The sequence below is a fragment of the Sinocyclocheilus rhinocerous genome, unplaced genomic scaffold (assembly GCF_001515625.1).
Source record: "Sinocyclocheilus rhinocerous isolate Xijiao unplaced genomic scaffold, SAMN03320098_v1.1 scaffold1150, whole genome shotgun sequence".
Taxonomy (NCBI): domain Eukaryota; kingdom Metazoa; phylum Chordata; class Actinopteri; order Cypriniformes; family Cyprinidae; genus Sinocyclocheilus; species Sinocyclocheilus rhinocerous.
The window spans coordinates 541,048-553,153 of NW_015666491.1; the positions used below are offsets into that span (position 1 = coordinate 541,048).

Genomic DNA, 12,106 nt, shown 5'->3' on the forward strand with positions numbered 1-12,106 from the left:
TTAAAACTGCATGATAAAGAAAAATATATATTTTAATTAATTTAAATTTAAATAAACAAAGAAACATTTCCTTTGTTTTTGGCAAAAGAAGACAGAATTGACTGAATATGCAAATCCAACTTGGCATAAGTATTGTCGAGTATTGCTTGTATTTATTTATTTACTTATTTTCAACATGAAAGCCTTCAATGCAGGTTACAGGTTGCTAAGATAACTGTGATGAGTGACCACCAAGATCATCCGCAGGAAAAGACATTTCTGGTAAGTCACGAACTGTGCTACTCATCATTTGACCAACATCCCTGCAAGATTCAGAGTTGTTTTTATTTGTGCTTTTCAAATAATTATATTTCTGGAACACTGTGTGAGCGGTGTAAAAGGACACTAAAATGACCTGAATTTGGGCACTTACAATAACCACACTTGTGAACATTACCATCACTGTGGACTTTCCTGCCTTTTCACATACACATAAATGCACAGTACACAGTACATTAGCTGAGATAGAACTGGATCATGATTGGCCGAGAGGAGAGATGACGCTCTGCTTCCTGCTCTATATAAACTCCCTGCTCCCTCACTGCAGACACACTGCTGATAAATTTCACCTAGAGATCACACTGCACAATGGATATGTATTTCCCTTCTGGCTTTCCAATGTGTAGAGGAATAACAGGGCTGTCAAACAACTGCCTGGAAAGGTACGATCCTCATACTGACATTTTTAAGGGTTTCATGTGCTTTTTGTACTAATAATTTATGCATGTCAAATCATTTGAATCTCTACTCTTTTATATAATACCAGTAAGAGCTTTTTTAAATCTTGTGACAAAGAATTGTGTATATTACAAAAGCATACATATGATGTGTATTAAATAAATGTTTTTCTAATATCAGGGCCAAAAGATTAAAGGCATATGTGGGTGGATTTCTGCAGAGACAAGACTTGAGCAGCCTATGTAAATATAGAAAACCAAGGTAAGTACAGTTATTGAATGCACTGGCTTTTGTCTTTTTCATAACGTGTTGCTTTTTGCACGATAAAGCGTTTTTAGTTTTCTACGGTTTCTCCTCTGACTGGCTGATATCTTTGCAGGTTGACCTTGGAGGAATGTCTGATGTGGAAAGAGTCTTTTGAGAAGCTTCTGTCCAGCAAACGTAAGTTCACACTGAAAAAAAAATAAAAATTGGTGTAGAAACAATTTTCACTCAGAAATTGCTAGTAAATTTCACAAATAATTACAAAGAATCGACAAGTAACACATTGTAAATGTGAAATTTTGAAGCAGAAAGACTGAAATAGTACATTCTTGTAAAACATACTCCAATAAGTTTCATTTACGATTTCAAAAAATATATTTTTTACAGTGCATCATAATATAGCATGAAAAAAAATGTCCACGAGACTATGGTTTAAATTCAGATGCTAGAAATAGGACTGCAGTGCACAGATGTGTCTGTCCTGCTGTCTGATCTGTGTGGGGGGCTTTAATCTGATGAGACACGTTACACAACTAATCTCTTCTCTAACCCCATTTTTTCTCGCTATCAGATGGACTATATGCCTTCAAAGCTTTCCTGGTATCTGAGTTTAGTGAAGAAAACATTGCCTTCTACCTGGCCTGTGAGGACTACAAAAGTACAAAGTCTGCAGCTAAGATGCCATCCAAAGCCAAGAGGATCTACGAGGAGTTTATCGGAAGTGAAGCTCCTAGAGAGGTAAATATACATAATAAATCACCATATCCTGTGGTATCGTTCCTAAATTGCAGATGTTTGAACTCACTTCCTGTTCGCTTCCAGGTTAACATTGATTATGAGACCCGAGACATTACTCAAGCCAACTTGAAAAGCCCTACGGCATCCTGCTTCGATATGGCCCAGTATCGCATCTATATTCTCATGGAAAAGGACTGTCACCCACGATTCCTGCGCTCCGCTGCCTACCGAAATCTAGTCAACCAGCTCACAGTGAAGAGCGCTAAGGCAAGAAGCAAAAAGGCCATTGCGGCCAGACCACCAATTGAAGATGAAGAACCAAAATGAAAAATGTAGGTGCATTTTGGTTCTGCAAAAGGTGGAAGCTCGGGCAAGAAGTGGAAGGGACCGGTGCAGACCCTAACAAGGCTGATTGAGGCGGTCGGAGTGCCATGAAGAGATGAAGAGAACCGCATAACGAAATCAGAGTGACTGCATTCCCAGATCCCCTTAATAGTGGCCATGAGAGGGAACAGCAGAGCTGCTGGTGGAGAGAGATGCATCTGCACAAAAACCTGTACTCAACACAAAGGAGATACAGACTTTACTGAAGTACGCATGGGCTTAAAAGCACATAGCATACTTTCAAAAAGCAAATTATGTGTTTTGTAAAGTTTATAAAATGGAGAAAAGTGTTTGAATATTTAATGCATTAATTTATTCCTCCTTTGTTACAATAAATAACCCCTTACAAAAAGTATTGTGATGGTACCATGGTAAAGTGGTGGTATCTTATTTAAAAAAATAAATAAATCAATTGTATTTAATTTTATTTTATTTTTTTAAAGACACTGACAATCTGTCTGGACTGCTATAAGGCTTAAGAATGTTAAAAGTTGGTGTACTAGTATTTATTTTAAAGATTTTTTTATAAATGATTTTGTTAACTCAATTTTAAATTAAAGTGAATACAATTTTGCATTAAAGTGATAATGTGCTTTCATATCTTGTGTGTGTGCTTTTTTTTAGACTTACAGGTCAAACTGAAAGAAAAAAGCAGATATAGGTTATATATATTAGATGTTATAACGTTATAATTTTCACATTTTTATTAAATTATTAGTAAAAGTTTTAGTTTGAGTAAAATATGAGGCAACCAGCTGAAATTAAATAAATGCTTTTCTAACATCAGGGCCAAAAGATTAAAGGCATGCGTAGGTGGATTTCTGCAGAGACAAGACTTGAGCAGCCTATGTAAATATAGAAAACCAAGGTAAGTACAGTTATTGAATGCACTGGCTTTTGTCTTTTTCATAACGTGTTGCTTTTTGCACGATAAAGCGTTTTTAGTTTTCTACGGTTTCTCCTCTGACTGGCTGATATCTTTGCAGGTTGACCTTGGAGGAATGTCTGATGTGGAAAGAGTCTTTTGAGAAGCTTCTGTCCAGCAAACGTAAGTTCACACTGAAAAAAAAATAAAAATTGGTGTAGAAACAATTTTCACTCAGAAATTGCTAGTAAATTTCACAAATAATTACAAAGAATCGACAAGTAACACATTGTAAATGTGAAATTTTGAAGCAGAAAGACTGAAATAGTACATTCTTGTAAAACATACTCCAATAAGTTTCATTTACGATTTCAAAAAATATATTTTTTACAGTGCATCATAATATAGCATGAAAAAAAATTTCCACGAGACTATGGTTTAAATTCAGATGCTAGAAATAGGACTGCAGTGCACAGATGTGTCTGTCCTGCTGTCTGATCTGTGTGGGGGGCTTTAATCTGATGAGACACGTTACACAACTAATCTCTTCTCTAACCCCATTTTTTCTCTCTATCAGATGGACTATATGCCTTCAAAGCTTTCCTGGTATCTGAGTTTAGTGAAGAAAACATTGCCTTCTACCTGGCCTGTGAGGACTACAAAAGTACAAAGTCTGCAACTAAGATGCCATCCAAAGCCAAGAGGATCTACGAGGAGTTTATCGGAAGTGAAGCTACTAGAGAGGTAAATACGCAAATTAATCACCATATCCTGTGGTTTCGCTCCTAAACTGTGGATGTTTGAACTCACTTCCCGTTTGCTTTCAGGTTAACATTGACTATGAGACTCGAGACATCACTCAAGCCAATTTGAAAAGCCCTACGGCATCCTGCTTTGATATGGCCCAGTACCGCATCTATATTCTCATGGAAAAGGACTGTTACCCACGATTCCTGCGTTCCACTGCCTACCGAAATCTAGTCAACCAGCTCCCGGTGAAGAGCGCTAAGGCGAGAAGCAAAAAGGCCATTGCAGCCAGACCACCATGTGAAGAAGAAGAACCAAAATGAAAAACGTAGGTGCATTTCGGTTCTGCGAAAGATGGAAGCTCGGGCAAGAAGTGGAAAGGACCGGTGGAGATCCTAAAAAGGCTGCTTGAGGCGGTCGGAGTGCCATGAGATGAAGAAAACCACATAACGGAATCAGAGACGCTGCATTCCCAGACCCCTTTAATATTGTCCATGAGAGGGAACAGCAGAGCTACTGGTGGAGAGAGATGCATCTGCACAAACACCTGTACTCAACACAAAGGAGAAGCAGACTTTACTGAAGTATGCATGGGCTAGAAAGCACATAGCATACTTTTCAGAAAGCAAATTATGTATTTTGTGAAGTTTATAAAATGGAGAAAAATGTTTGAATATTTAATGCATTAATTTATTTAATTTATTTATCCTTTGTTTTTGTTTTTTTTATAAATAACCCCTTACAAAAAAGTATTGTGACCGGTATCATGGTAAAGTGGTGGTATCTTTTTAGAATTAATTAATAAAAATAAATGAATAAAATAATATTAGTAAGTACATCAACCAGCTGAAATATACACTGGGCAAGTTATTTATTTTTCATTGGCTCAAGTTAAAAAATATAGATGTGAATCATTACCCTAAATTTTTTTAATTGGATGAATGAAACATTTTTTTCAGTGTATATATATTATTTTTTTTTGTTTGTTTCAGTTAACATTTATTTTATTTAAAGAAACAAAAAATGTTTTTTTTTTCTTTTTTTCAATTTTAGCATTAGTTACTTACTTAATAACCCTGGATTGTTTCTATTAAAAGATATAGCTGTTTTTATTTAATGTGAACAGAATGAAAACGTAAGGCCCCAGCGCCCAGATTTATCACAGACGCTTCACTATGAGGTAAACGCTTGTTATGCACATGACTGGCCAGACTGAGCTTGTGTTTCATATTTAACCATCAATGCCCACAAGCAACGAACAGCCTGAAGTGTAGGTTTACACAGTTGCCAAGGCAACCGTTTGGACCCGGTTGCCACATTATTCTCTCAGCTCAAGATTAAGCCACATCATTCCTGCTACCAGTAATGAGAAAGTTCATCACCCATTTAGAAAACCAAATACTGCAGGTCAGAAAGAGGAAATACATTTGATAATGTCTTTGCACAAGCAACAAGATTTGTTAGCTTTTGTATTTGTTTACACATGTAAAGGAAGGTTGTGTGAGAGCCATTGATTGATTTGTAAATCATGTCGTTGGTTGCTTTCACACTAGACTATGCATTAAACTATATTGCATCGCCTAGACAATAATCGCATATATATTATCATTAATCCACAAAAGCAATCACAATTTGTCCACAGAATATGATTCTACAATGAAACATTGGCAATGGCTGCATATTTTAATTTCATCAGCCAAATGGGGGTTACAAGATGGTCCAGTAGATATAAAGCAAATAGTCAACACAACATTAGAACAGAGTATCTTATCCTTCTTGTCAGATGGATGGTTCTGTTGATTAGAGGGGATATGTGTACCTGAGTGTTGCGCTCTAGTAGTAATTTGATCTCAGACTTTGATTATAAAAAGATTAATGGGCTAAAATGTTATGCAAGAGTGTAGCAACAGTGGGCTAGTGGGGTTTACATTCCACAAACACCCAATTAAAAAAAAAACTTCAATTTCAACATAGTAATCATAATAAATAAATCACCTAATTTAAGTTGAATTGTATGAATTATTTTTTTATTAATTATTTGAATCATTATTGTATTTTTAATTTATTTATTTTGTATCAGGGTTATTTCCGTTGACTAAAACTAAAACAATGTACAAACACTTTCATTACTGAAATAAAATAAACAATAACTAAACTAAAATAAGATATAATTTTTAAAAAAATTATTCATTTTATTTCAGGTAGTTTCCAAGGAAACTTTTTTTCATTTTTCTCATTTCTCATTTTTGTTTATTTTAAAAGAACTAAAACTAAAACTTTATAAAATCTATATAGACATATTTAATAAATAAACAAACAAATAAAAATTACCAAAAAATAATAATTTACTACAATTACAACAACTTTAGGTAAAACTAAAATAAAAACATAAAAGAAACAAATTTAACAATCTAATTTAATCTAATTTAAAATATTAACAAACACACACACACACACACACTATACACACACACACCAGGGTGCGATACCTACCAGGGTGCGAACTACGGGGGAGCTAGGGGGAGCTCGGCTCCCCTTAATAAGACATGGGCTCCCCTGAAAACGGGATTTGTGAAATTTTGGGGGGTCTCAAAAAACTTATCAGAGGTTTGCATTTGATATTTATATGAAACCCTTAAAGATCTTTATGATTGCTATTTTAGGCACGCCTGTAAAAATAACACACATTTCATGGCTGAAATGCAAATGCATAAATGTAAATGCATACATAAGGACAAGGTTAATGCATTCAGATATAGCGATTTCCTCCTTTGACTTTTACAGCTGCACTTCATCATTTTTGTCCTTTGCAAGCATTGCTGAACGTGTGATAGCCTGATCTACAAACAAGAGCCGAGAATTCATTCTGAATGACTGCATGCCTGTGTATTTAATTCAGTCCATAAACATACCACCTTGTCCGTCAGAAGTGAGAGCCAGCGTTAGCAAGTCCATTCACAGACTTTAAGTGCATCCGACCTCAAAGCAAATTTTATCATGTTTGTTAGCCCACGTCTTCAGAAATCTTCCATAAAACAGTGCACGTGGTGAGTCAGACAGCAGCATCAAGGTCAGTGCATGCATCCCCCACAGCCTGATGCAGCGAGTGACAATATATTTCACCCTGATGAAGCTTTTCTCACATATTTATCAATATATGCATTGCATGTCAACATGACAAACTCTAAAGTTAGCATTTGGCTTAAATATATTTTAAATTTATTTGTACTTAAAAGAAGTAGAGGAATTTGAATCCACTTTATTTCCTGTTTGTAATTATTGATGAAACAATACCTCCTAGTGGGCAATCAGCATCAACACACCAACAGAATTGTTGCGTCAACTCAGGATGTTACCACTGCATAAACATAGATCCAGAATGATTTTCTGAGCCCTTTTCCTCACTCTGGATATATACAGTTCTTGAAGGGTGCTCCCTTCAAAGGGCTCCGAAAATCACTCTGGATCCCTCACATCCAAGCCATCTGCTTTTTGAACTCTTACCCGTCTGGCCTGTGCTACAGAGCACCGAACACCAGGACTGCCAGCCACAAGAAAAGTTTCTTCCCCCAGGCAAGCTACCTCATGAACAGTTAAATGTTCTCCCCTACTGTTCAATAAGAAGATCTGCAATACCACTTTTGTTGTATTTTTTGTTGTTGTATTTTCTAATGTGACAGCTGTAGCTTGTCACATTAGAAAATGTTTCTGATTTGAAACATGTATCTTGCATTGTTTGCTATTGAATGAACTGAAGTACTAAACTGAAAGAAAATCATATACTGTTCTGTTTCCAAAATTAAACCAAATGTTCTCATCACATATTAGAGAGATCCTGTGTTTTTAAACAATGATTATGTGGACTGAAAATATATATAACTTTGAAAAATATATTTATAACTTTAATGTGCCTATAATGTGCCTGCACATTAAAGTTACAAGTGTGATCAGTGTGGATTTTTGCACTAAGGATTTTAAAAATGTACATTTTTCATGTGAAAATAGTACCAAAGTGGAAAAAATGTAAAAGCATGAAATATAGGGTACTTATACACTATAAAAACAAAAAATGTAAAAATGGGCAAAATGTGTTGTACTAAAATGAATTTGCCAAAATGTTTTTTTTTTTTTTAGCTGTATTTTGAATTTTGCACTTCACTGTGTTTTGCAATTAATGGAAATATAAATAAAAATTAAGGCATTATGTCTAAATTTCCTAAAGTTTTTTTTTTTTATGTATGTCAGCAGAGGGCAGCATCTTCTAAAGAAAGACAACAGTACTATAGCACCACAGGAATCTAATAATAATTAGGGGGCACTCATGAGCCAACATGCCATGAACACAACATTCAACAGCTGCTGAAGATATGCAACCCTTAATATTTGGTCAGAAAATATTTGTATTTTTATTTATTTATTTTTACCTTTACTTGTTTCTCTTCCATAATCACACCTGAAATATAAACTGACAGTGTAAAAAAATTGATTGAACATGCCTATGACACTCACTATGAACCTTGTCAAAGGAATGCAATCACTCTTTTGATACATCCTCAGATGACCCTTTGTGAGCAGGATATAGAGGGACACTGTGAACACGCTGAGAAACACATTCCCTTGGTGCTGATAAAAATGAGAAGCTATTCCAGGAAGATGTTACATGTCAGGCACTGTTCGTCCCATAATGACACTTGTGTTTATGACAAAGATGCTCAGCCACTGGATCTGAGTCATTTGTTCCTTCTATTCTGTCTACATCATCAAAAATATTCTGGCTGGTTGAGAATATATTGAGCATTTTATATTTAATAAACTCTATATTTATTACCTGGCGCTTGCAAAGATCACTTTTTAATTTCATTCACAGTTCATTTATATTATAATCAAACTAATATTAAAGGGTCATCCCTCTGTTGCTTTGCACTCCAAGCGTGGGAAAAGGCTCACTGCTGTTCCCCTGTGAAAAGGAAAAACTGTTGTGTCCACTGACCTTGTTCCTCAGGGCTTTGGAGCTTCTGTCTCCTGTGAATTAGAGCTTTCACAGTCAGCCCTGTGCATCAGCTGCCATTTCTCATTTCTGTTATGTCATCTTTGGGTCCTCACTGTTTTCATGGGAATTTTAAATATTTTAATTTAAATTAACAGTGAGGACCCAAAGATATATGGACTTTTTTAAAATTTTCTTTGGGCTGGGATTTCTTTATTTCCAAAAATAGTTTAGCAGGGGTATTCCCTCTTTACCCTGCTGGACTCCCCAGTACAGTGGTGTCCTGATGCCCCAAACAGGCTTTTAAAAAAAAAAAAACTGCTGGTCCACCAGCATTAAAAATCATATGGGAATTCATGCTGATCTTTTCAGCAGAGTACAATATTCATAGTGACAGCAGGGGGAAATAAATTAAATATTACATCGGTACCCATCCATAACTTTGTGTAAAAATTGATTTCATACTGCCTTTGGAAATTGTGCCCAAAAGAGGGAAAAAAGGACTAAAATGTGGTACGGTATACAGATGCATTCAAGATGTTGGTAGCCTTTCAAACCCAGAGGGGTGCAGTTCTGTCTCCATTACTGAATGCAATCTAAATAATGCCATTCTGCACTGCCATTTCCACCCTTAAGTATAGCACGTAGTATTTATTACCTCACCTTTGTTCTTACCTGAAAAAAAAAACACTCAGCTGACCACAGTACAACACACAACACACGATATTTGAGCAGAAAGAGCATGCTGATCTGTTCGTCAGAACTGATCCAGAAACTTTTGACAACAAGGAATGTTCAACCTGTTTTGGCCTCAGGCAGCATAATTGAGAACACATGCTGTTTGAAAAACAACGGCTTTAAAGACATGCTTCATCATTATAATGGTAGCATGAAACACTTGAGTGTTTTCAAGCGGAGCTGTATGAGCAGAAGGTGAAATCTCACGTATGCAGGAGAAATCACATCTTAGACTCATAATTAGGCTTTAGACTGCATGATTATAATTGGGAAAAAAAGTCAACAAAGCATATTATTTCTCTGGCATTAACAGCTATAGTTTTGTCATTTTCCTTTAAAGCAATAGTTCACCCAAAATTAAACTGATGGAAGTTTACTCTCAGGCCATCCAATATGTAGATGAGTTTCTTTCTTCATCAGAACAGATTTGGAGAAATTTAGCATTACATCACTTGCTCACCAATGGATCCTCTGCAGTGAATGGGTGCCGTCAGAATGAGTCCAAACAGCTGATAAAAATGTCACAATAATCCACAAGTATTCAACACTTCAAACCGTTGTTTCCAGCTATAATTGAAGTCCTCTATCCATAATATTACTTCCTCCAATAAAACAGTTGTCTCGTCAGAAATATGCACAGATCAAGCACTGTTTAGCTAGAACAGTCCAAAACAGTTCTAAACAAATATGTCAGTTGATTTTGATGTGAGAGGACAACAGGGGATAGACTTTTTTATTTTTATAGACTGTAGTCGTGTGGATTACTTGTGGATTATTGGGATGTTGGATGGATCAGCTGTTTGGGGGGGGGGGCTGTTCCATTAACATTGAAATATTGTACAAATCACTTTTAAATTATTCATTCAATTACTCTGACAGTCATGTAATTAATGCACAATTTCTTTGATGTACTGTATGTGCATATTTTTCCTCTAAACATTAATCATAGGTCATATGTGATCACCAAAATGCTATTATACAAATAAAAATGACTGGCTAAAAGTAGTCTATTTCCCATTTCCTTCCAGTTTCAGCCGTAGATTAGAAAGGCCCATAGGGTGGGATATATTTATGGTTCCCACAGTGAGGTTATTACGCAAATATAAGCCTTCTGTTTGCTATCACTTGATGTTCTAAGAAGTGCTAAACCAGACAGCACAGATTTTCCATGATGGATTAGCTTCAACATCAAGTTTGGTTTGGCATCTCTTTATCATGCAAATTTAAGACTTTTGCTTGCATAGTCACATTATCAGAAGGACAATCGCTGTCTGCATCAGCTGCATTGTCAAAAGTGCAGAAGTCTTACATTTGCACTGAGTATTTATTATCTTTATATACTCATACTGTTACGGGGCTGACAAGACGTGAGACGTGCGGATCCATATGCAAGCTTTATTCAGCAGAGAGGTTATACATGCATAAATAAATTATAGTTTTGAAATGTTTAAAACATATTTTAAAATATATAATAGCAATATTAAAATTCAGTGAGAAATTTCATAATAAGCACACTGTAAAAAATGATATGATGAAAAAGCCATGACAACTTATGTTTTTAAGTTACTTTAACTCATACAAATAATTTAAGCAATTTCAACTTTTTTTTATAAGTTATACTAGATTCAACTTGTTTTTTTTAAGTCAGATTAATGTTACTGAAATTCAAAGAGCCCAATTTAGTTCAGTGAACTTAACATTTTGAGTTGTAGCTTATTGGCACTAACCGGCCAAATTTCTGAACATGGATTCGTGCGCAGGAGTCAAATGTGTAGGCTACATGAATTTAATATCAGAGTCCTTTCCAAGAAAAAAAAAAAATCAGCAAATCTAGACATTAGACTCATGTTTGAAACATGAGACATCGCAGTGCAACATCAAACAAGGGGACACGGGCAGACTATACAGCGAACTAACTAAATCGCTGAGGAATTCAGACGAACAACTCATGAACTTGAGGAAGCTGTCCGTTGGGCTGCGCGAAGAATCATATTCAACGTGGATGAGGTGAGTGAATGCTTGTGTAACACAATTTTTGGGAGATTATTGTTCATTTTAACAGAATAAGTTATGTTCTGTCATTGTTTTCCGAACTGTGTTTACCTTTCAAGTTTTGCATTTCTGATACGGTGGCCGCTGTGCTGTGCTGCATTAGCACTGCAGATTGTAATGTAACGTTTGAGATTTGACACAAATTTGTTTCTCCACCTGTTAAACATCGTTAAGATGGGCAATTTGAACGATTATAGGTGTATTTTACCGTTAAAGTGGGTACCAGGTTGAAACTAGATGAACATATGAAACTTATTAATATGATTTAAGAGACCACGATTCAAACTATTGTTAACCTTGTTCATTTGTGACTACTTTTTTAGAAAGACGTTTTTGTCAGCCGAACAACCGACATATTAAACGTTACATTCAGCTGGACGCACTGTAGGCCTGACGTTACATCTGTTCCTCACAAGCTCGTTTTTGTTATTTTATTGGTTGCTTGTATGTGTGTTGTTTACAAGTAAATTTAAGTTTAATAATTTTTTGTTTTGTTTTTACAGGCACACGCTTGTGAGTCTGAGACTGGATGAAGGGTGAGTTTTGCGTTTCTGTACCAAATAAAGAGTATAAACTATATCTTAAGATAAGTCAATATTTGAACCACTTTAAAG

At 35.6% G+C, this 12,106-nt stretch overlaps 2 protein-coding genes across 2 annotated transcripts; both read left to right on the forward strand.

Moving 5' to 3' along the window:
* The first annotated feature begins 593 nt into the window (after positions 1-593).
* Positions 594-2,469, forward strand: LOC107732438 (regulator of G-protein signaling 5-like). The gene is made up of 5 exons (XM_016543774.1): positions 594-701; positions 898-978; positions 1,097-1,158; positions 1,553-1,719; positions 1,804-2,469. Exons 1-5 carry the CDS (start codon positions 628-630, stop codon positions 2,044-2,046), a joined length of 627 nt encoding a protein of 208 aa, XP_016399260.1. The 5' UTR covers positions 594-627; the 3' UTR covers positions 2,047-2,469.
* LOC107732435 (regulator of G-protein signaling 16-like) lies at positions 2,464-4,528 on the forward strand. The gene is made up of 5 exons (XM_016543770.1): positions 2,464-2,474; positions 2,891-2,971; positions 3,090-3,151; positions 3,546-3,712; positions 3,796-4,528. Exons 1-5 carry the CDS (start codon positions 2,464-2,466, stop codon positions 4,036-4,038), a joined length of 564 nt encoding a protein of 187 aa, XP_016399256.1. The 3' UTR covers positions 4,039-4,528.
* Positions 4,529-12,106: the final 7,578 nt, after the last annotated feature.

Coding starts and splice junctions, on each gene's coding strand:
- LOC107732435 (XM_016543770.1), top strand. Junction 3,152..3,545: donor GAAGCTTCTGTCCAGCAAAC/GTAAGTTCACAC, acceptor TCTCTCTATCAG/ATGGACTATATGCCTTCAAA. Junction 3,713..3,795: donor GAAGTGAAGCTACTAGAGAG/GTAAATACGCAA, acceptor GTTTGCTTTCAG/GTTAACATTGACTATGAGAC.
- LOC107732438 (XM_016543774.1), top strand. CDS start 628: ATGGATATGTATTTCCCTTCTGGCTTTCCAATGTGTAGAGGAATAACA. Junction 702..897: donor TCAAACAACTGCCTGGAAAG/GTACGATCCTCA, acceptor TTCTAATATCAG/GGCCAAAAGATTAAAGGCAT. Junction 1,159..1,552: donor GAAGCTTCTGTCCAGCAAAC/GTAAGTTCACAC, acceptor TCTCGCTATCAG/ATGGACTATATGCCTTCAAA.